At 41.5% G+C, this 25,445-nt stretch overlaps 1 protein-coding gene across 3 annotated transcripts in view; it reads left to right on the forward strand.

Annotated features, from left to right (window-relative positions):
• Window positions 1-25,445, forward strand: part of Slc26a7 (solute carrier family 26 member 7) — a 109,454-nt gene that overhangs the window by 57,689 nt on the left and 26,320 nt on the right. For all 3 annotated transcript variants that reach the window (XM_075966933.1, XM_075966935.1, XM_075966934.1), the window contains exons 6-11: window positions 9,254-9,406; window positions 12,725-12,807; window positions 14,831-14,978; window positions 16,894-17,007; window positions 23,362-23,439; window positions 24,333-24,428. In XM_075966933.1, coding sequence (XP_075823048.1) covers window positions 9,254-9,406; window positions 12,725-12,807; window positions 14,831-14,978; window positions 16,894-17,007; window positions 23,362-23,439; window positions 24,333-24,428 — 672 coding nt within the window. The remainder of the gene's footprint in view (window positions 1-9,253; window positions 9,407-12,724; window positions 12,808-14,830; window positions 14,979-16,893; window positions 17,008-23,361; window positions 23,440-24,332; window positions 24,429-25,445) is intronic.

The raw sequence follows: 25,445 nt of genomic DNA on the forward strand, positions 1-25,445 counted from the left end.
TCTATCCATCAGTTGACTGCATCACGTTTGTTGCAGTAATGGGAAGCTGGCACAACTGTTGTCTGGGTTTCTGTCCCACCTGCTTTTACAGCTGTTCAGCCCCAAAGAAATGCACAGAGGTCTGCATTAGTTATAAACTGATTGGCCCATTAGCTCAGGCTTCTTATTAACTCTTATAACCTATATTTGCCCATTATTATTGTCCATGTTAGCCACGTGGCTTGGTACCTTTTTGGAGAGGTAGTCACATCTTGCTTGCTCTGTGTCTGGATCACAACTGCAGACTGCAGAATCCTCTTCTCAGAATTCTCCTGGTCTCATTGCCCTGCCTCTACTTCCTGCCTGGTCACCCTGCCTATACTTCCTGCCTGGCTCCTGGCCAATCAGCATTTTATTAAACAAGTACAAGAAACAAATGCTTACAGGGTAAAACCATTGTCCCACAGCACACAACACATATTCCAGCCAAGCATCCCTGGCTACTCTTTGATTTGTAGGTGGAAGTTGCTAACAAGTCTACTCATGGGAGCAAAGCTTCATAAATGTTGCTTGCTACTCCGAGTGACCCCCTGGAATTTAAATGGTCCTTATATTTATAAGAAGCTTTTTATAATAACTCTCAAACCCTCTGTGTTTGTCAGGATTCGTCAGAGGAACAGCATTGAAAGAATGAAAAAAGTATATGAATCCATTTATATATACATGTCTTAGGGTTTCTGTTGCTGCGAGAAGACACCATGATCATAGCAACTCTTATCAAGGAAAACATTCCATTGAGGTGGTTCACCATTTTGGAGGTTTAGTCCATTATTATGATGGCAGGACCTGGTGGCATGCAGGCAGATATGGTGCTGGAGTAGGAGGAGCTGAGATTCTTATGTCCTTTCCTTTAGACAACAGGAACTGAACGCATCACTCTGAACATAGCTTGAGCATAGGAGACCTGAAAGCCCACCCCCATGGTATCACAGTTCCTCCAACAAGGTCACACCTACTCCAACAAAGCCATAACTCCTAATAGTTATGCACCCCTTGGGGATCATATTTTCCAAGTCACCACAATACACACACACACACACAGACCCAGATCCAGATTCAGACACCACCCCCATGCACACACACTTTAATATAATCACTTATAAGTTGTGGTGCAGCTAGTTCAACAACCAAAAGGCCAATAATCCAGATGTTGTTGAATCCTTGAGACTGGATATCTTAGCTGGTCTTCAGTCTTCATTGGAATCCTGAAGAAGTAGGCTCTTCCTCCAGTGAGAGAATGCCTCAGCTCAGGATAGATGAGCTTGACATCAGGAGTGAAGGTAAGCAGGGAAAAGCGAACGTTCCCTTCTTACTTGCCTTTTTGTATAGGCTGGCAACCAGAAGGTGTGGCCAAACTTAATGGGGTCTTTTCTCCCCTAGCAATCCAGTCACGACAGTCCTTCACAGGTATGTCCAGCTGCTTGGGTTTTTATTGATTCCAGATGGGAGCAGTTAAGTTAACAGCCCTGATCAGTCATCACGGCCTCACAGTTATAAAAAGAATTGATGCAATTAGGTCTAATTTATCCATTTATCATTTCTCTTCCGTATTTCCTTCATGCCCAACTCTGCCTTTCTCTTTGTTCAAATTTCTATCTATATTTTGCTTCTTAGAAAATGTTCTTCCTTGGTTAAACATAGCTGTTTTGTAAAGACTTCGTAGGACATTGTAATCCGTTCTCCAGTTATTTGAAGGGTAAAAAATTAACTTTTGTTCTGGGTTAACTTTTAGTTTCCATGACTTTATTAGGACCAGGTAACTAATTAATCTGTTGTTGTTTTCTTCTCATAGAAGTGACAATGGGGTTTGAATGTTAGAATTCAAGAAACTCAGAATTAGACCATAGGTACAGCTAGGGACTGAACAAATGATACGGCGCCTTTAAACTCTGGCTGCCAGTTTTGTTAACTGATGGCAATTATACTCTGGAGGGTTAATTTTAAAAAAGAAAAGTCTGGATCATAGCTATCCAGTAAGGGCCAATCACTGTCTTCTTACTGGTGATGAATAGATATAAAACTCTAGATTCTTCACACTTCTGATTAATTAATCAATAACAATGCTCTCCTCCCTAAAAGACTTTCAGTTGGATGCACAACAAAAAACAATAAAATAAACTCACAAGTCTCTTTGCAGCTCAAAAGTCACAATGAACTGAAACTTATAAACCTTGAAGGTAAATATTTCTACTTTTAACGAGAGCTTATCATGAGATTTGAGGACATCTGTACTTTAAAGTTTGTTTACAATTGTCCACTAATTTTGTCCCAAATCTCCTCAGCAATGATAATGTCACTTAGTAAATTATGTGCTGTCCTTTGATATATTTGGGATTAAGCAGCAATAGTCATGTTAGAAGGGTCACTCTGTCTTGGGGCGCAGGCTCCACAGTGAAAGTGATCTATGTTCATCTTCTGCAGAGCCAGGCATTTGACTCCTGTGTTAGTGAGCTGTGTCTCCAAACATAGAACAGAAAGCTTTAATTCTTCAGAATGAAAAATGCTTTTTTTAAGAACCGAGAGATAATGAAGTATGTCTTACTAGGAAGGGTGTTTTTCCCAAAGGGCATAATAAAAATGACAGAAATTCCTCGTTCATCTTTGCACATGTGGATTTCCTTGAGAAGGCGCCAGTGCTGAGCCTACTGCAGCCTATGAGAAACTTGGCCAAGTTCATCTCACTGGCCTGGCTTTACGTGAACACTGTTCTAAACGATTATGCGCAGTTCTGTGCACTGAACTCAGGAGAGAGGGCAAACTTGGCCACATTTCCAGTGACTCTTCTTGGAAGCTTTTACTTCTACCCTTAGAAATGTAGACTTTAAAATGAAAAACAGTCTTGTGTGCATCTATACCCCGAAGTACAAGGACAATGCTTCTCTGGTTTGCTGTCCACAGACTGCAAAAGCAAAAACCAAGAATGCTAATAAAGTGGAATCGAAACGTCAGAGGGAACTCAGAGCCAAGGAAACATTTTCTTTTATAGAGAATGAGATCACAACTAAGTATGAACAAATGAAGTTTATATTTGGAGAACAAATCTACGTTAAAGATAAAGGCCCTCTGGGACTCCACATCAAGAATACACTCTGGTGGCTTATGAAGGGCCCCTTTTTCTCTGCAGACATTGTGACATTTCTGTTGTGAGTTGCATGGATGCCAATATAGCAAAAGAAAAAAAAAACTGACAGAACAAGTTGAAAGGGAAACAGAGTGTTCATTCTCAGCCTGATTTAATCAGTAGTGCAGGAATAGCAAATGAGACTACATGGACATTTACAGTCAAGGTTACTTTCGAATTCTAAATCAGAGAGCAAATATTTTTGCAACTCAACCATCTTGGGCTAAGTGCCTTCCTTCCCCCCACAGTTCACTGAAAAATGCCCCACCGCAAACCCAGTGCTCAAGTAATTCAAATTAAGCTTATTTTTCTAAACAAGGGATGGCTGAGTGCCACGTGAGCCGTGGTATGCTTGGCTGAATGTTTGGTTCAAGAGAATTTTGTGTGCCCATGTTGTTTCTAGCTGCTTGACATACCATGCTTCCCATTCTGGTTTGAGACTTCATTTTTCCCTTGAAGCAAGAGTGAATGGATTGATTCCCAGCAAGAGATCCAATTGATTGGAAATCAATGTAAAAATGTATAGAATGTTGTTTTCCTGTCCTTTTTGATGCTTTGTTTGTACTTATGACAATGTAACCTGAGACCGATACTCAGTATTTTTCTCCTTTCTTTTGGTATTTGTGTTCACTGCTTTGCAGGAAAGAATTATAAGAAGCTTATCAGTACTGATCTTGAAATACTTAATAATGTAATGGTATGTAGGCAAAATTGATAGGAGACATCCAAATCTTCGAAGCAGGGAGACTTGTTTAAACATTTGTTGGAGAATGATGAAAGATAGGCTTTGGGGATTTGTGGACTTACCAGGAGCTTGGATTCAAATATCATCAGGCGAGAAACAGCTGTGATGGCGGGTCATGTTGGGGCAGCTGAGGCTCCTGGGTAAATGCACCAATGGCCTGATTGCTGCTTTAAGTAAGAATGCAGCAATCTAGAAATATTGTTCTGACTGCCATGAAATGATGAAGAAAGGAGCATTCATCCTTGATTAAATAACTGCTAGAGCTGGGCGGTGGTGGCGCACGCCTTTAATCCCAGCACTCGGGAGGCAGAGGAGGCAGATCTCTGTGAGTTCAAGCCCAGTCTGGTCTTCGGAGTGAGTTCCAGGACAGCCAGGGCTATGCAGAGAAACACTGTCTTGAAAAACCAAAATAAAAACCAAACAAACAAAAACTCTAATAGAACAGATATATTCACTAACTTTTTGTTGACAGATCCATAAGCATTGAGGATGCAGCTGATTAATACTTTCCTTATTTTTTATGAGGAGGGGTATGAAGTCAGGTGGTTTGATACAAAGACAAACAGAGGAACAAGAATCTCATGTACTTTTATGGAAAAAATGGGTCACTGCTTGACAGAAGTGGTATGATAGGGAGGAATGTGTTCGTAAGGTGGTCATACACCTATTTCCGAAAACATGGCTTTCTCATCTCTCTGTCTTTCCCAGAGCTGAGAGACACCCATTCACAGATACAAGCTTGACATGATGGCGGAGCAGACAGAAGAGTTCTTTTCTTAGAACACGTCTAAGTGAAAGCCAGAAATTGTGTGATTCTTTTCCTCACTCCTGAACTCTGCCTAGGAGACGTAGCCTGCAGATGTGCAGACTGTTCCCAGCTGCAGCAGTGTTCCACCAGACAGACCCTTCAGCAAACTCTCTCCACTGTGAGACTGTGGCAGTCACATGATCACAACAGTTTAGTGGGTCCTTCTTCAGAATACGTTCTTCCCAAAATGTAGGAAACGTCCACATTTTCAGACATGTATTTGTGCACAGATCAGGTCAGATGCGTTCTGACAAAAGTCTGCACCTGAATGAGCATATGTAAAAGTTAGCATTTTTCCCCTCTGGAAACAGTCCTGGCCTTGTGGCTGATGACTAACTTAAAATATATATTTAAAAATAAGACCAATAGATTGACAGTTATTACTTTGTACCTACTATTCAAATAGAAAGCTGACATTTAACAAAATTTTCTGGTTTTACTGATACTTCTATTTTCCTAGTGCAGTGCAATCTTGTTCACGACAGATCCTGAGTACAGAGATGGCACACGCATAGTAAATAATATTGAAGGGTTTACGTGTTTCATTTTGCATGGAAATATGTATTTAAATGTTCTTTGGGGTTCCTTTATAAGTAGTTCAGAATTACCAATGGAGAGTTATTATCAATGTTGTTCTCATACTTTAAGACATTTTAACTAACTTTTCCTCCTTTATATATTTTTTTTTTTGTGGTAACCAGGATGCTAGGAAAGGAGACACCTTCGGGTGACAGATATTTCTAGTTAGCTGAGGCTTGAAGAAACAGTCCATTATGTATTTAACACCTGTTCATATTTTCTAAGCATGAGATCTTTGTTTTGTGTCATGAGCTTTGTAGGTGGACATCCTGGAATTCTCTCCCTGCATGAGTGTGTCTCTACGCAGGGTCTTAGATCCTTGGTCACTATTGCGCAGAGAAAAACAGCTGTTTGGGGGTGACTTCAGGGAGGCCTTTGGCTTTTTTGTTAACTCATACTGTCAGCCTTTTCTGCCTTCAGTGTTGATTCATTCTTAGAAAATCTGATACTAAACATCTGATCATCTAGTTCAGATCGACCGCACCAAAGGCAGGTTACTTGGAATTTTCTATGCTGGTAACAGTAGCGTTTATCTCATCGCTTCCCACAAACTAGAACCCCAGTAAGCGTGAGTGGATGCAGCTACCGCTCCAGACCCACCCCAGGGGCTTAGCCTAAGTCTCCACAGTGAGGAAAGAAGGCATTTATATAAACCCGGCCTTTTCGTTCAGTCTTATGTTCCACTCTATCCCATTCAGAGGCTTATTTTTGCTTTTGCCATATCAGAAAAGAATGTTAGTTTGCTCAACAGTGTTACCTTCTTTCAAATACTTTTCAAGGAGTTGAGAAGCCATCACTGAAAAAATAGACAAACTTATAAAAAATGGCCAACTCAGCTAAAAACGTGTGTGTTTGTATGTGTAAAAATACCTATGTAGTGTTTCATAAAAACATGACATCTATTTAAATTAAATGTAGCAATGGATATGAATATGTAATTTTCATTCTTTGAACTGTCTCAAAATGGGTTTGTTTATGTATATATGGATTTCCATATATGCCCTATAACAAACTAGTATTATAGTTCCAGAAGCTCCGAGCTTGTTTATTAAGTTGATCAGGCAGTTCTACAAACTTGGCTATGCATCTGTACAGCATTGCTGTTGTTCCTCTGAACTCTGAGAGGTCAATGATGACCCCTTTAGGAGATTTTAACTAGTTTAGTGAGTGTGTACCGGCGTGTCAAGACAACCCGACTAGAGTTTAAAGGTGTTTAGCGTGTGTTTAGGATACCCAGAGCACTAAGTGATCACATAGAAACGCTTGCGTTTGTCCTTACCTCCAGCTCCGCAGATCTGCCTGTGCCACCCATATCCTGTAAGCTGATGTAGCTTGTGACTTCTCTCAGTGGGTCCACATGACAGTCATTAGGACTCCTCCCAGCCTGTTCTCCCATTATGCTCTTCATGCCTGTGCTCTTATTTTAATGAGTCCTTGTCCACCCACCCCCATGCTTTTCTGCAGCATCTTGTGAGACATGCTTTGTTTGACGAGCTGTAGTTTAATCCAGACAGACAATAAAATCCCCGAGGGGGGCTCTCATTCCTCTCATTCTGGGGTGGTCATTTGTATGACTGCAAACACATGTTCTCCAAGTGCGCATCACATAACAATCTGGTATGGATTGGGAGCCTCTTTGTCATGGCATACTTTAAATCTCATGGGGGAAAGGCATAAGGAATAACGCAGGGCTTTAAGACATTTGAATGATTGGCTCTTGGATGAATAATCTCAGTATTATTCTCAATTACCCTCAAACCACTGGACAGAGACATGTATTTTGAGAGAATTTCCTGACACTCTTGTTCGTGCCTATCCTCATTGAGATATATCACACCGAGGAAAACTATAGTTCTTAAAAAATTTTAAAAATTGATTTAGTTCAATTTTGATTTTATGTTCATGGATGTTTTGCTTGAGTGTTTATCTGTGCACCAAGCACCTGCAGTGTCTGTAGTGGTCAGGAGAGGGCATTGGATCCCCTGAAACTGGAGTTTATAGTTGCCAGCTGCCATGTGGGTGCTGGGGATCAAACCTCTGGAAGGCAATCAGTACTCTTAATCACGGTACAGCCTCCTGACTGGATTTCTGTCGCTCGTAGGGGCGCTGCGAATGATTTTCATTTACAGTGTGTAGTGGCAGAAAAAGCATGCTCTGTTTCTCATGAAGCCATGTTGAGCAGTGTTGAGCAGTAAGAAGCAAAACTACCTGCTCCATGTTCTACGATGCATTTCTAAGTGTATCTGATTCCACAGTGGATGGTTTGTGGTTGTCGTCATTATTATTGTGATTATCATTAGTATTATTATGGTTTCATCTGTGAGTTACAGTTCAAACAACCTGACATTACCCGAGTTGTTTTCTCCAAGCGAAGCTTCACTGCATTTTCTTTGTCAGAATTATTAGAAAGTTAGTGACCCTGCTCAATATGTACAATTCAGAGGTATGTCCAAGAAGGTGGAAGATAAACATTAGTCTGTATACACACAAAGTCCAATTTAAAAACAATTTTCAAATTAGGTTGCTTAACATCAAATGCTTATATAGACCAAAGGTTAGATATAGTTAGTTATTTTTTTCTCTCCTTCACACATAACTTAAGATTTCTCAAAATATGCCCTCTGCCTATGCAAGTTGACCTGGCAGGTAGGCATATACTCACAAGACTCTAAATTATTGAGTTAAATGTTTTTGGCACTTAGTTGAATAAATACAAGGCCTCAACTTTATGCAGGCTTTAATGTTATTTGTTTCCTTGACTTTTCTCTAAATTTATTTATCTGCCATCTGAGATTAGCAACATTGATAATCTAATATTAATGTGTTATTATCGTAACTTCTTCATGGTCACAAATAGTTTGATGGTAGCATATGTGTGAACGTGTTTGCGTGTGTGTATGTTGGTGGATGCACAGGCATTTGGGGGTCAGTATCAGGGTCTTCTCTAATTGCTCTCTGCCTTATTTTTCGAGGCAGGGTCTCACGGAATCTGGAGCTCAGAGATGTGTGTAGGCTGGCTGTCCAGCGTGCCCCTGAGATCTTCCAGTCCACCTTTCCGGGGTGCGGCTGATGAGCATCTGCTATTGCTCAGGCTTTTTGATGTGGGTCTGGGCTGTTGAATGCTGAGTCATCAGAGCCATCTCCCCCAGTCCTGTATTTGCTTCGTGAGCATACATTTCCAGAAATCACGCATTTCTTTCCTTATAGCCTATGTTCTGACTCTTTAAATGTGAACTCGATGTAAAATACTTCCACAGACTTTTCCCTCCACATCCTCCTATCTGTAGCCTGTTCAGTTCCCGCTTACTGGTTTTGGAAGGACAACCATCATTTTTTTACACATTAAGTAATATACTTCAGATATCCAATCTGTGTTATTACCATCATGCTGTATTAACTGATTGATTAGTAGTGATCCCTATACTCTATAGTGGAGTGGATGAATACTCAGGCTCTTTCTAAATTGCTCATCATTGTCAACCTAAGCACTGCCTTATATATATGTGCTGATAAGCTAACAAATGCTGAGTGACTGAGAACATGATAGATTATAGTGAGGCAAGCATCTGATGTCGATTAAATACCAGCTCTTGAAATGGGTGTGTGTGTGTGTGTATTGTATGTGTGTGTTTCTGTTAAACTTTAGAAGGGTGGTGGAATTTGAAAGGTGAGTGCCTCTTTGCCCATTCACGTGTCAAGGAAGGAGCCAGGGGCATTGTTCTCTTTAACAGTGTCATGTGTAGGGAGAGACTGACCTGAGTTGGATGGAAGAACCAAGGACAAAGAAATTTATGCATGAAAACATGGCTTTCCCCCTTCCAGCCCCTCTCCTTCTTCCTACCTTTCCATCCTCCGGGCATTAGGACTTTTAAATAAAGCATCATGGAATTAATTTAGGGCCATATTTGCATTCTGGTGTATTGTGGGCAACCCTGATTTTGCTCCTTTCTCGTTCCTGCAGATTTATGCCTATGTTTTCGAGAACATCAAGTCTGTTCAGCTGGAGGCGCTGCTCTTATCCTTGCTGAGCATTGTTGTCCTTGTTCTCGTTAAAGAGCTGAATGAACAGTTTAAGAGAAAAATTAAAGTTGTTCTTCCTGTCGACTTAGTTTTGGTAAGTATGCAATGAATAACACTTAGTTGTTTTTGGCGGGGGGAGGAGGTAAGTCTGCAGATGCTTGCTATATTTTCAACAGTAACCCACAGCCGTTTCTGTGTCTCATTAATGAAAGACTAATTTGCATGGATATACATTAATGTAAGAAACATTTTGAGTCAATAATTTTAAAAAGGAAGGGCATATGTTTCCAATTCATACAACATTTCTCATATGCTTTTAATTTTTTATAAAAATAAGAGGACATATCGCTTAAGATCTCATAGGAGACATGTGTAAGAATGAGTCTCAAATGATATTGGGTATGATCTTATGCAAAACAATAAAATATGATACCCCTATTCTATTGCCTTGAAACCTCTGTGACACACATAGAGCTGTTATCTAGAAAATTCTCACTAGTGATTGGGAAGTTTGTTGATTTTCCTGTTACTGAACTCATTTTACCTGTCTGAAAAGATACTCAGGATTTTCATTGGCACAGGCTGGTACTTTAAAATATATTTGTGGCTGGAAAAACACATCATATCTTGCTTCTAAAGACTGAAGTTTTAAGAGCCTCTCCTGGGAGCACTTAATGAAATATCACATTGATGTGACCACAGTTTACATTAAAGAACTCTAAATGGTCCTTGGATTTTTATGTATATTACAAAAAGTATCTAAATAACTTCATTGATTGAAATTTTTAGGGCAAGATCCATGCCATTTTATCTCAAAGTTCTGGAGAAGTTAAGAAATGCCTATTGCATCTTAGAAAGCTGTATTAAAAGTTTTATACAACCAAAATTGGAACATAATGTAGGGAAACAGGCCCCTAATATAGTCATAAAGCAACTGGCACTCTCTAGAAAACTTGTAAGGATCATTCTAAAATGGATGATATTCTTGACACCAATGACATGGACATTCAATGTAATCACAGAACACAGAGGGAAATCCCACATAAAGTACTAAAGAGGAACTGATGAAGAAGCTGAATCATGTCAGAGAAATAGAGCAAAGAAGCAGATGCTGTCTCAGTGACCATTTCAGCAATTTAAAGATTACTATTATATCACATTAATATTTGTATAGTTTAACCTTGCCTTTTCTTCTTTAAATCCAAAATAGCATTTTTCTTTTTAAGTTCATTTGATGTTTTAGAAAGTTATAAGTTCAAACATCAACCAAAGACATAGTTAGGAACATAACTACAGAAGTTGCTATGTATTATTGAGCATTGATTGTTAGATGTTCCTTCTTTGATCATTTAATTTTGTTATGCTTTTATTTTATGGCCATGATTGTGGGGAACTTGCACTGTAAATAAATGACTGATGCATTCATTTTAAGAACATGAATCATTACAAACCGTTTTTTTATTGGTTCGTTTGTATTTGTCCACAGAAAATTTCACAAGTATCATTTTAGGTGATAAAACTAGTTTTTACATTCCCCCAATGGTTATTCTTATAGTAGCCCAACTTAATAGCATTCTTTGCCTCATGTATTTAGGATCTCAAATATAATTTGACCACAACCAAACACAGTGGGCTATGAAAGTATATTGTAACAGGTCCGAATAACTGACATAAACTATGTTCACCAACATCTCTTCAAATCAACCGAAGATCTCTACCTGAAAGTCTCAGCTTGTGTTCTCAGGGGACAGAAATTCACATACTGTAAAGAGAGACCTCAGGTCAGACAACCTCGAAATCCCGTGCCTACTAAAAACACTAGTGGATGACAGAATCTGAAAATGGGCGGGAGACTCTCGGGGGCGTGGCCAGTACGGCAGAGGCTGACCTAGCTCTGGTATCAGCTTAAAGATGGTTTGGGGGCAGATGAGAGAGCTCATTGGTTAAGTGTGTAAGTGTGAGAACTAGTTTCCATATCCGGGACTCCTAAAAATGCCATTCAAGCAAGGCAGACTACCTAAGTGTGAGAACTAGAGTTTCCATTTCCGGGACTCCTAGAAATGCCACTCAAGCAAGGCAGACTACCTGCATTTTCAGCCCTGGGAGGTGGTAATAGGGGATCCTCAGGACAAACTGACAATCCGGACTAGACATACAGCGGAGCTCTGGGCTTGACAGAGAGACCCTATCTCAATAAATAAGGAGGAACTGCAAAAAACATCAACTTTGGTCCTCTACGTGTTCATGAATCCATGTGCGTTTGCACACATGCAGATGTGTGCCACAACAGAGGCAAATATGTGTGCACACATATAACACACACACACACACACACACACACGTAGACATACTGACTATGACTATAGACTGAACAAGTGACCTTGCTTGAATATCTCAATAACATCTAAGTAAGATATCTGAGCCTCCTTGACGGCTATCTGAAAGTCATCAGACTGGGAAGTGGCATGTTTTACTTCATGAAAGAGATAAAACCTCAAATTAAAAAAAATTAAAGAGGCTATAGATCAACATTTGTTACTAACAGAGTGATGTTCTCACAAAGACCTCTTCATGTCATGAGAGAAAAGTAAGTTGAAATGCAGTGCTTCACACACACAGACACACACACACACAGACACACACACACAAACACAGACACACACAGACACACACACATAAACACACACACAGACACACACACTCACACACAAACACAGACACACACACACCACTACATTTTGTGTCTTTTGTGCCTTCAAAATTGGACCTAATTGGGTGGGTACTAAGCAGCGTGTTGAAAAATAACCATGAGACTGTACATACTATACCCTGAAAACTGAGACGGGCACCTGAGTTTAAGAAGTCTATTTTAGAATTGTATTTGCCTCCTGATTGGTAACTGTATATACTAATTAGCTCAGTGAGACACTGTTTACAATTTAATTATCAGATCTGAATCATTGGCATATCCATTGTCTTGGTTATTTTGCATTCTCTTACTAGGGATTTTAAAATATATGGTTAATCATTATCAATGGAAGATATTTATTGAACTGTGTTCCAAGACATCAGAAGTTAATGCTTCCTAGCCAAGTTCACCGTGTGCCTGTTAACCACTTTCTCTTTATCCCTCTCCCCTATGTTTTTATTTATTTTCATTTTTCCCAGGACCTTACTGTATAATCCATGCTGCCCTCAAACTTGAAATGCTCTTGCTTTGGCATCCTGTCTGTAGGATTACTGACATGCAACACCACCCCTGACTTAACTCTTAGTATTTCATTAATAAATAGTAATTCTGGGACATATAATATGTATTTTTAAGTGATCATAGGCACTTGGAAGCCCTCTAGTAACACGCACACACTTTTATATGTCTTTCTTTCTTTTGTTCCCGAATGGAACTACACAGATCATTGCTGCCTCATTTGCTTGCTATTGTACCAACATGGAAAACACATATGGATTAGAAGTTGTTGGACACATTCCAAAGGGGTAATGTAGCCTCTCTTTTAATACGTGTTTATCTGAGTGTTTGTTTTTGATGTTCAAAGGGCCTGGACCTGGATACGTATGGATTTCATTTCTTTTTGTTGCCATATGAGGCAGAATTCTAATTAATTTTTATGATAAATGACAAACCCAACATGTGGAAAAATAGTAATTTTTTAGGTAATAAGCTAACCTGTTATTCTATGAGCTACTGTAATTATTTTACACAGCATTGCTTCAAGTAAAAGACGCCAAAAGTATTTGAAAAAATTTGGCTATAAAATAATGGAAGTTGCTAAATTTGCAAACTCCTGAACTTGGGTCAGTTTAATTTTTCAGCCACATATGTTCTTGTGGTCATTTTTACTTCACTTAAGTTATGACTAATGTAAACAAGCATCCTGTGGAAATGGAAGCCCACAGGTCGGAGTAGAGAGTTGTAGAGGAGGTAAGGTAGAGCTGACCTGGTTCTCTAGTTTTCCTCCGGATTTCAAGAGAATGTTCCACAGGTGTAACACAGTAACAGGATGAAGGACCTTCCAAAGCATGGCTGACAAGATATAGTAGAGAAAAATTAAAACCTTAGGAATTAGTCTCCTTTTTATAGGCTGTATAAAGCAGACACATAAAAATTGTGAGACAAGTCTAAGTTTGGGGTCTTCTATATTTTAATTTTATTCTCCTTAAAACAAAGAAATAGTAGAAAAAGTCTCAGAAACTGGAGAAAAGGATGCTTTTGAAGAAATCCCGTGTTTGCTGGCCTGTGTAGATGCAGGTAAAGGAGGGTTTCTTCAATCAACTCTACTTTCCCAAAGGTTCCTCTGCTTTGCCTTTGAAAGCCAACTCATTGATTCTTCTTCAGTCCCATTGTTATCAATCACATTTAACCTGAATGAAATACAAGTTCCATTTCTTCATTTCATGTTTTGTATAGTATGTATCTTAGGCTGTGTAGTCATAGCAATGTTTTGGCAGTAAGGGGTAGTTTGATTGGGTGACAAACCTTCATGGCTGTCCTCCATCCATTCTTGTTTATCCTGACTGAATTCTCTTTTCAGAAACCCTCTTAAGCAACTGAAAAAAAAAATTGGCTTTGAAAGCCAAAAGCTGAGAGCGAACCCCAGCTCAGCTGTTTTTGTAACCTTCTTCCAAACATTTCCTCATCCCTGCATGGGTGCACTGTACTTGATTTGGGGTTGTTGGGAAAATGGAGTGAAACAGGTAACGAGAAAGAAGCCACATTCTACTCGCACACTAGATAGCAAGACACCAGCCAGAATGAGATGACACGTCCCCCTTTCTTCTCTTTAATCACAGGGATTCTTTTGGGGGGGAGTCTCCCAAAATGACAAGGGATACGTAAGTGGACATTTGGCTTCCATGGTTTTCAAGGGACAATAGACGTAATGGCTGGGTATTATCTGAGAAATGTTTTAAAGACTTTGAAATGAAGCTAAGTGTGGTCTATTTTGTAATAGAGAGTAGATGAGATCTTCCCACATAGTTTCTTAAGTTTGTGTAAGCCGTGATTAACCGTCTCATGAAAAGATGGAGTTAAAAATGTAATTAACGTAATGAAGTCAATGGCATATTTGGAGATTAGCCAACGGTAAAGTAAACTAGTATTTGCCTGAAACTCTGCAGCGTTCACGGGAGCAAACACAGCTCCAGCGCCAGCCAAATAAATATTTGAAAAAGTTCAAATGAAAAGAAGGCCCAGATAGCTTTTGTTTTCTACAACAAACTTTTGTCAAGTCAGAATTTCTGCGGTATGACCTGAATTCCCTGGGTAGGAATGCCCGTTAAATGCACAGGGCTCTCCCTGTGGTGTTTCCTACAATTTTGCTTTTCTGCTAAATAATGGTGAAAACACAGGGCTTCTCTGGAAAAGAAGGCTTAGTTTTTCCCTTGGGACTTTCACGTATTCCTTGTAACCTTGTAACTTGTTACTGCAGTGGGATTCATGGCAAGTTGTACAGAAATACTAGGAAGGCCCACAGCTTCAATTCAGTCTTTCTCTCGCTAGGATTCCTCCGCCCCGTGCTCCACCGATGAACATCCTCAATGCAGTGCTCACTGAAGCTTTCGGAGTTGCGCTTGTAGGCTACGTGGCCTCACTGGCTCTTGCTCAAGGGTCTGCCAAGAAGTTCAAATATTCAGTGGATGACAACCAGGTGGAGTGCGCCCCCCATCCCTCCCGAGCCAGTGTGTTACTCTTCTCTAGACTCTTAGATACTGAAAATGTCAAATGTTTGAATGTGTAGAAGAATGGGCAGAACAAATCAGCAAAGCCTCTGAGAAGGAGGCGGGGAGCTCAACTTTCACAGTTTACACTCCATTGATTTGCTCATTCCCTCTGCTTATCTGCGTGTGCATCAGAGGACAACCTCCAGGGTTCAATTCTTGGCTCCACCGTGTGGGTCCTGGGATTGAACGGAGATCATTGGGTTTTGTAGCCAGTGCCTTCACCTGCTGAGTCATCTTACTGACCCTTAAAATACATTGTTAGAGGCGTGCACCTTCATGTTCTTTTATCTGGTTTTAGGAGAGAATCAAAGCTTATTTATCATTTCATGATAAATACCTTTGAATGCTTAGGGATCCGAAAGTAGAACACTAACTTTAAGACCCTACAGGGTGGGAAGTCTGTTCCGACATACCTGAGAGGGCATTCATTCTTGTTCACTGACTCTCTTTCCCCCCAGTGTCCTTTCCATGCCCCAAGGCCCCACATTCTCACCTGTACGCAGAACTCACACGGAGAACATATGACTTTATATGGGATCATATGACTCTCTGGATATGTGTGCATTAGGTCCTACGATAGGTCCAAGGATAAAATAGTGACATGCTGACATGCACAGATGAATGCTTTCATCCACAGGAACTCCGAGCTCTCATGCTCAGCTCACAGACCTCACTACCATGGTGACGAGGCTGTCTGTCTGCAGGGTCCCTTTCCTTATCTGGTCTCTTGTGAATGTCTGAGCCACACTTTGTGTTTCTCCTTAGAACTCCAGGATTCTGGCTGGGGGAATTTGCCCTCATGGCTCTATTTCCTGTGACTCCTACCCCTTCACAAGTCTGTACGACTTCGTCATCCACATCCTCACGTCACAGGACTTCTGTGGTCCAGGCCTCTCTGCACCCTTCCCAGCCTGCTTTATAACTGTCTATTCGCTATCTACATTTGCTGGTCAGAACCACATCTCTCTGAGGCCAGAGATTGTTTACAGTCACTGATCCCAAGAGGGGCAGACAAGGTGTTAGGAGGGGTTTCGTGTTTGGAAACACAATGGCTGGAGCAGGCCCTGTGGGGGAGGGGCGCATGTGGCTGTGCACTGAACTGCATATGGAGTTTCTGGGAAGAGTCGTGGATGACTGTACAGTCTGAGACTAGACCTGGGAGGATGTGATGGGCATGGGAGAACCCTGTGGACCAGTTACCGAGTTCCCGTTAGCCGTCAGATGCGGATGGCAGATAACAGGTTGGATAGAGGAGTCTGAAGTTCAGGAGAGGACTCCACGCTGAAGATGTAGGGGTGGGAGGTACCAGTCTATATTTGCGTAGGTAAGATGTAGATACACAAGAGAAATAGTCCTACATTTGCGATTGGTTAGGTGACAAAGGGAACCGACAGGTGACAGACTGAGATCTAGAGACAGACTTGGAGTGTGAGGTCCTAGACGCCGATTGACGGGACCTTTTAAGAAGGGCGGACAAAGCAACTGTGGCAAATACTTCTTTATACAGGTAAGGTAAGACGTAGCTGTTGGACTTGTTGGGCAGAAGTCGTTGAGGAAAGGGTGGGAATAGAAGCCCAACTGGGAAGACTTAGAATATGGAAATTATGAATTAATACAATTTCCTCACGTGTTGGTTGTAAGAATTGAAAGAGGGACGCGCTTAGAAAGAAAGTAACCGTCAATGGATGTTGGTGATTTTTATTGTAAAGGGTAACATCTCAGCGAATGAGGAGAATAGCAACTGAACATAAACAGGCTCCACTCCCTGACAAACTGGACCTGGGACCATAGAAGGGGATTGTGATAAAGACATGTTCTATTCTCCCATAACTAATCCTGCAGGAATTTCTGGCCCACGGCCTCAGCAATGTGATCCCTTCGTTTTTCTTCTGTATCCCAAGTGCTGCTGCCATGGGAAGGACGGCTGGACTGTACAGCACAGGAGCAAAGACACAGGTAACACCTTCCCTGCAGGGAAAGCCGGACTGTGCACACGGCCGTCAACTCCCCCCCCCCCCCCCCCGCCTCCACCCCTCCCCCCGCCCGTCTCAGTAGGAGAGAGAGGTGCCCAGCTTTGAAAATGTTGCTAATTTGTATTTTCGAAGCAGCTTTTAAGAACCAACCCCTCCCTCTCCTGCCCCCCCCCCCCTCGCGTTATCTTTCCGGTTAAGGGCTTCCCACAGGGTCGGTGATTCAAGGAGCAAACCACTGAATTCTACACTCCTGGCAGTTTCATTAGCGGCAATTTTAAAGCCTGGGCTCCCTCTAGTGGTGGCTTGGTTAACCTAAACAGTCCGGGTGACTTTTTTCCTTCTATTTTGCTCACTTCCTTAAAATAAAATAAAATAAAATAAAATAAAATAAAATAAAATAAAATAAAATATGCAGAATCTGTTCTTGACACTAACATTCCATGTATAGCAGTGAGCAAATGTGCCAAAGTGTCAAATATTCTATATGTGAATATTTGGAGGGGTTTTAATGAAGCCATTGTTTTACACATTGTTTATATTTTAGGAACTCAAATGGATTCATTTTTTTTTTTTTGCAAGCCTGACCTGTGCTAGGCAGGATACTGCATAGCGGCAGAATGGTGATGATGGAGAGGATGGTCTGGATGGTGGTGCAAACGATACTGTGTGTGCGGCATCGTGTGTCTTTCTTTTTAGAGAAACAGACTCGGTCCTTTAGGCCCCTCAGGGAAAGATGGAAACTTGCTCTCTTCAGTTTCTAGGTGAGAAAGTTGAGGGAAAGGGGGCTGAAGTAAGTAATTGTCCCAGATGTTGTGTGACATAACTTTTCCTGGGGATAGCCAGCACACAGTTACTCACCAACACTCAGCTACCCGCTACCCTTGCAAGCCTTTCCCCACAGGTCAAGATTTCCCAGCGCAGACCCTTCAACCGCCTGCCTGCCTCTCCTCAGCGCTGGGACACAGACCCACTGAATTAACCTGGAGCACAAAAAGCCCTTCACCTTTTTATCTAATTACGGCCCCTCCAAGCGCAGGTGATAATCACGTTACCCTTAGTAATTACCGTAACACCTGCAGCAGTTTCCGTGTTCTCACAGGAACACTTTGTGGAGATATTTTTGTGTAGTTACCTGCTGAAGGCTGGCGGCGTAGTTAATAATAGCGCACTTCTGCCACACACAGGATTTGTTCCCGAGCTCTACAGACAATGGCAATACAGGGACCTTCCTGACAAGAGAAAAACACCATCATTTTATTTCTTTCTTCCATTCCACAGAAGGCTTTGCTCTGCTCGGTTCAGGAGCTGATTTTTTTTGTTTTGTTTTGTTTTGTTTTTCGAGACAGGTTTCCCTGTGTAACAGTCCCAGCTGGCCTCAAACTCACAGGGATTCACCTGCCTCTGGCTCCCGAGTGCTGGGATTAAAGGCGTGCGCCAGAACAGCCGGGAAAGGAGCTGATTTTTCCTTCCCACCTAGTGCTTTCTTAGACAAATCTTCTCAGCCACGTAGCTTTGCCCGTCTGCGTGCCTTTCTGTGTGTTTGCAGGTTGTTCATGTGTATGTAAATGCATGTGTGTTTGCAGATATACATACATATGTGTGTGAAGAGACCAGAACTCAACCTTGGTGTCATTCCATGGGCGCCTTTCACCTTGTTTTTTAGAGACGGGGCCCTCTTTGGCCTCCGTCTTGCAAAGCAGGCTAGGTTGTCTGGCTAGTAAGCCCCTGGGATCCACCTGCCTCCTCCCCCACCACTGGAATTATAAGTTTGTGTTACCATATCTAGTTTTTTCTGTGTGGGTTCTGGGGCTCAAAACCTCAGTTCAGGTGTTCCCATGCCAAGCACGTTACCAACTAAGCTATCTCGCCAGTCCAGGGATCCAGTTTGCAATAGTTCACCCTCGAGAACCCCATTGTCAACTGTGAGAGTTTGATCAGACAGACCAAAGGCAGTTTGTGTTGTCATTAATAAAATTTAAATAGATTATAGCATCGTTGCTGGAAAACTTCTATTTAAAATCAGATATTTGATCACATACTTGAGAGCAGTCCTGCTCAACAGAAATATAATATGAGCTACCCAAGTAATTTATTTAGTGTCTGTATCTAAAAAAAGAAAACCTATCAAAACTGATTTTAACATACTTTAACTTACCTGATAGAATAAAGTTATGATAATTTCAATATGGATTACAGAACTACACACAATACCTTTTGCATTTTTCTCCAATAAAGCTTGGGGATCTGGCATATATTTTGCATGTGCAAGCTGACTTCAATATGGACTAGACACACTTCAAACACTTCAGAGCTAACATGGTGGTGGTTGGCAGGGAATCCAGGGCTGTTTTATGTGCGTGAGTGGAGGATAAAGACTTGGGGGTCTCAGAAAAACTAATTGAATTGTTTCAAAAGAAATAACAAAGATACTGATCATTTAGTAGCAAGTTCTGTGATCAAAGACACAGACACAGATTCACCTTCCGTATGTGGAAATTCTCTCAGCTGCGCCCTCCATTAGCTAGGACGCCCAAAGCCTGTGACTCTAAGAACAGCCTTTGGGAGAGTTAGACAAACAGTGCACATGGATACTGTTTCTGACTTCCCTCCCTTCTGAACTGAAACCTTAACTCTGGGCAGGAGCTTGGTGTCCCCTGACTCCCTCTCCTGCACGCTTCTCTTCACTTCCAACAGCGGAGATGCATCCGTGCTTCTCAGGGGCTTCAGGGGGATCACAGAGCCATGAGGGAAGCCAGACAGCATCTGCTGCAGAGGCTGTGCAGCCACAACTGAAAACAGCAGCTGGCAGGCTTTTCTGCAACGCTATGATTGCCTCTGGGCTCTAATTTGCAAAACCGTGCTCCTTTTGTTTTACCAGAAGTTGGCTCATTGCTTGCATCTTCTTCAAGGCCTTCTTAATTTAGCTGTGTTGCCCAGTGCCCTGCCTCTTATCCGTTCTTCCTGCCCTTTCCTATCTTTTTTCAATTCCACCACTTCCCATAAATCTGTGCATCATTTGACCTCTGCTTAGGAAGCAAAGCATCATGTATGTATGAGGATGCTGATGCCTTTAGTGGTCATCTTTGTCAGTAATGAGCGGTGATAATGGCGCTACTGAGATTGACAGCACAGATGAATGCTGTGTGTCATTCTCTCTATCCCGCTGAAACAAAATTTATGTGTAATGTTTACATATATACACTTCTATGTATATAACCCTGTAATAAAATGTGAAGAAAATAAAGATTTCATTAACTTTCATACAGACTTAGCTCTTAGATATGACTGCTGGAAATTAAAAAAAAAAATATCACGAGGCATTTAGTCAGCATGACATGGAAGGTTCGGAGGGGGAAAATACATGGGCAATAATTGGCTTGTGGACGGTAAGGATGTGAACACTTGCCTTCAGCATTAATAACCTAAAGTTTTCTCTTTATTTTCTTTTTTCGTTTTTGTGTTTATTTTTGACACAGAGTTTCTCAGTAGCTTCGGAGCCTGTCCTAGAACTTGCTCTGTAGACCAGGCTGGCCTCGAACTCACAGAGATCGCCTGCCTCTGCCTCCCTAGTGCTGGGATTAAAGGCGTGCACCACCACCGCCCGGCTATAACCTAATCTTTCTAAAATATATTGAGGACTTACTTATGCTCTGTTTCTGTTCTCACATGACAAAGAGATAAATAAAATACTTTTTGTGAAGAGCCTCAAGGAGGTGCCTTTTGCTTACTATTATTTAGTTGCTGTGTAGTTCATATAGCATCCTTAGTGATTGCCGGGGACTTTAAAAAATAGCTCCGAAAACCTTGTGGCCCGACCTCACTTTGAACAATGTCAGACCGAAATGATTATGTGTTCGCGCAATCTCCATTGCCCGTGCTGGGAAGCAAATGCTCCACTTTAAATCTGAGACAATACCTAAAACTGGAAGAGTGATACTGGCCTACTCCAGTTCAAGGGGAAAACAGAAGGGCACATTGTCAGTAAATGAAACAGAAGTCAAAAAGTAAGCAAATCTTCGGAAATCCAACGTCTGTGCATTGGGCTTATTCTCATTAAGGTTATCGTCAGTATTTAAAGACTATTAGAAATAAGATTGCCGTTTAATCTCCTACAGAGAGAGACTATGTGGGAGACAGAGAGACAGGGAAAGAGAGGGATGCTCCCCCCTCCCCACTTTACCACCACTAGCAATTGCTGACAAGCTAGAAGAATTTCCCAAACGTGTCGGCTTGTGTTGTATTCAACTTTCACATTAAAATAAGGCGTTGGGCTGGAGAGAACACTGGTAGCTCCTCCAGGGGACCAGGATTCAATTTCTATCACCCACCTGATGGCAGCTATCTGTAAGTCCAGCTCTACAGGATCTGACATCCTCTTCTGGCCTCCATGGGCACCAGGTACACAATGCATAAACATATTCAGGCGAAACACCCATACACGTAAGATAAATAAAGTTTAAAAATTATGGGGTTGATATTCTCTAAGTGATCACATTTTTTTGAGTGGTTAATATATACACAACGAACTGAATGAAAAGACAATCCAGAGAAAGGGGAAGAAACTGCCCAACCAAACAAAACAAAACCCCCAAATTGTAAGGATGTGGATCCAGTGAAGGCTTCACGTGGCCTTCTTACCTTTCACCTCCCTTGCTCCCTGACCTTGGATGAGGCACCAGTCTCCAGTGCTTCAGATCGAAAGGGTGGGATTGAAAGCATTGACTTCTTACCCGAGTAAAGCTTGGCAGTTAGTGTATTTTCCTATTCCTTTAAACAAGTGTCTGCTTGTAACCTATCAGAATGTCTGGTGAGCTGTCATCTACCTGCTTCTATTTGGGGACCTCTCCTCCTACAGCAGGTCCTTCAAAGACCCAAGTCCAAGACAAGCATCCAGGCAGGTGGCCCCAGGTGTGTTTGTGTGCACGCCAGCAGTTGTTTCAGTGGCTTTCAATGTCTCTCTTTAGAATCAGTCTTATAGGGCTTACTAGCTCTCGTAAACACTACCACGTTTTATGTGTAAAGCTCACCGATCAAGACATTAAATTTTGTAGAATCACAAAATCAATATGTAAAATATTTCTACCATTCAAAATGGGTATTTCCTCTTGTCTAATTATATTTAATTTTTAGTGCTTACCCCCATATCCTGGCATCCTATACTTTTTCTCTTTTAAAGATTGTCTTTGGTCCAGAATTGTATCTTTTGTGTCTAGTGTCTTTTTACCACAGTGGCTTTGAGTTCCACACATCTGCTTTATGCTGCTGTTTGGAGGATGCCCTGTAACCTGTCTGTTCTTTCTAGATCTACGGTATGTGTGTGTGTGTGTGTGTGTGTGTGTGTGTGTGTGTGCGTGTGTGTGTGTGTTAAGTTCATATGAAACAGACTGGTTTCCGAGTCTCTACAGCTGCCCTGACAGCACTGGCAGAGAAGACTTCTCTTGTCCTTGTCAGATTCTGAAATTATTCCTGTAATTTAAATTTAAACCATTCCAACACAAAAGATTCCCTCTGATGCCTTCATAGTGATACTTTAGGTATCTTTGAGGACTGGTGAAGGCCTCTTAGGATGGCACTTTAGTCAAATGTTTCTTATGGAGTCAGGGGCTCCGGCTTCTGGAAAATTAGATTTTCTCATGGCTGTGGGAGGCAGGTGGTTCCTATTGACCTTTGTCAACAGGCTCGGTGGGATAGAGCATGATACTAAAGACTTCTTGGGATTAGTAAAGTGAAATCTGTAGTTCTGGCAGAGAGACTGCTCCTGCAACTCCATCTGACCACTACATTGCCAGAGTTCCATGTGAGGAATTCCAGACACACACACACACACACACACACACACACACACACACACACACAGAGAGAGACAGAGAGAGAGAGAGAGAGAGAGAGAGAGAGAGAGAGAGAGAGAGAGAGAAAACCATTTTGGTGCAAATCTGTCATAAATAGAAGAAAACCCCAGGCTGTGAATTCTTCAGTTATTACCCACGTGACCTTCTAGAAAATAATGAGTAGAGTCAGGCTATAGGACTTTCCTCGGAGGTCTCCCTCTTGCAACAACCCATCACTATGATGTGCTGTACAAATAAATGGTGTTCTATGTGGGTGTGTGCGCGTGCACGCACTCACACATGTGTGTGACTGTCTCACCACTGAGTTTACTTGGTTGTACCAGTTTGTCGACTGTTACATTTGCTGTCTCTTCAGGGCAGAACACAGATAACGACAGTCCGTGCAATCTAACAACACGCGAACCGTTTGTTTCTTGCCCCTATTCCCGTAGCTTTGACATAGCAATACAGTTCACGGCCTTCTTGGTTGTCTGTCTTGTGTTTTACAGGTGGCTTGTCTAATATCTTGCATTTGCGTCCTTATAGTCATCTATGCAGTTGGACCTTTGCTGTACTGGCTGCCCATGGTACAGTATTGCTTTTTTATGTAATAGTTCTGGACTTTTAATTAGAATTATTGTGCATTAAATATCCTGGGAGAATAAATACAATAACCCTAAATGTGAAAGCCATTTTACCTAAGTGAAGGTTGGAAGGATGGACACATTTCATGAGGGAGAACAGAACTAGGAATAACCTCATGAAGAGTAGACTTCCGGGACTTGGGGTGTCGCTCGACGTCAGAGCACTAACTAAGCATGCGCAAATTCCTTGGTTTGTTCCCCAGCAGTGGAAAAAGAGAGGTTTTCAGAGAATTCTCCAGAAAGTGCGGGCTGGAGAAATGGTGTAGAGGACAAAAATCCATCTCCCCAGCATAGACACATCCTTTGTTCTGAGGGCCTCCTCGCTGGTGTTGAATCTACCTCTACATAAGCCCGGGGCTCCCCGGCGATCCCGGGTACCAGGCCAGTCCTAGCCTCTGGGTTGGGAGAGTCACCGTTTCCATACGATAACTGCTTAGTACTCAAGTTCACTTTTCACGGGTATAAGCATCTCTAGGAGAAACAGTGACTACTGTCAGGACCCTGTGAAGAAATATATGAGACAAATGTATAATTTCTGTAACAAACATATTTCAAAACACAGAACAAGTAAAAGGAACCTCCAGCCTTGTGATATTCTCCCTCATAATTCACTTTCTTTTTCCTATCTGTTCTTTTCAACTTGATCAGTTTTAGCCAATGATTTTCTAAAATTGATGTTGTATCCCTAAAGCACAAAATAAGTTAATTTTAAACAAATATTACGTTAACCTAATTGGTGACAGCTTTTCTCTACAATTTACTTTTTTTTAAAAAAAAAAAAAAACAACATTGAAGTCTTTGTCCCGTTTCCTCCCCAACCTGTCTTTTCTTGGCAGTGCGTTCTTGCAAGCATTATTGTCGTGGGACTCAAGGGAATGTTAATACAGTTCCGGGATTTAAAAAAATACTGGAATGTGGATAAAATCGATTGGGTGAGTTGCATTTTGACCGGACATTTTCCTCTTTGGCTGAAGCACATGCTACCAAGTACACGCTAATACTTGCATTGGCAGCACACACACTTAACCATTTGAGGCTTGCGTCTGCCTAGTTAGGTTTTCACAAGTCAAATGAAAACATGAACACAGAATTTTGTCTGATTCTGTTTTTTTTTTCTTTTTTCCAATTTTGTCTTATTTTGATGACTATGTAGTTTGATAAATTTCAAAGACAGAGTAGCTAATTTGAATGAATTGAGGGTCCCCAATTTAAATTATGGGATGATTTTGAAGGCAGAGCTTACTCAGAAAGCACACACTGAGGAGTATGATGAACTATCGTGTGCATGAAAGCCCAGCATTAACTGTATGGTACATGGACGCAAGGTGGGTCTCAGCGGTGTCCACACTAATGCCCAAACGTCTTACAGCTTGACTTCCAAATGCATTAAACTGCGGAGGGGATCACGTTAATAAGATACCTCTGGGAACAGAACAGATTAGATAACACTAAACACTGAGAAAGTGTGTTTTGGCTAACAGAAATATTTAGTGTACTCAGATTCTAGAGAAACCGGCCTCCGTAAAAGCATCTCGAAGTCCTCCCTCTCTCTGGGGCGATGGAAGAATTTCCTGAGTAGCCCCTGCTCCGCCCTCATGGCACTTGTCCTATTGAACTGTCTCTTCTGGCCCTCTGTGCAAGGAAGCTTTGAGCACGCTGGCTCTCACTTCCATAATGTCGCCTGTGTGTCTGAGGAGAGCACAGGCTCAATGCATGAGGGAGGCATAGCCCGGTAAATCCTCAACCTTCTTGACACCATTTGTTCAGGAGGAAGGCACAGAAACACAGAAACATGTATTGTTCACCATGAGTTTTTTTTTTTTAAAGACTAGTTTAGGAATCACTCATCTCTATTTTGTGTGTCATTATCAAGTAGTTTTCTAGGAAATCTCATGGAGTTTATACTCCCTGAGCCATTTCATTTTGAAAATACTGATAATTTTATATAC

The sequence above is a fragment of the Microtus pennsylvanicus genome, chromosome 3 (genome assembly GCF_037038515.1).
Source record: "Microtus pennsylvanicus isolate mMicPen1 chromosome 3, mMicPen1.hap1, whole genome shotgun sequence".
Lineage (NCBI taxonomy): Eukaryota > Metazoa > Chordata > Mammalia > Rodentia > Cricetidae > Microtus > Microtus pennsylvanicus.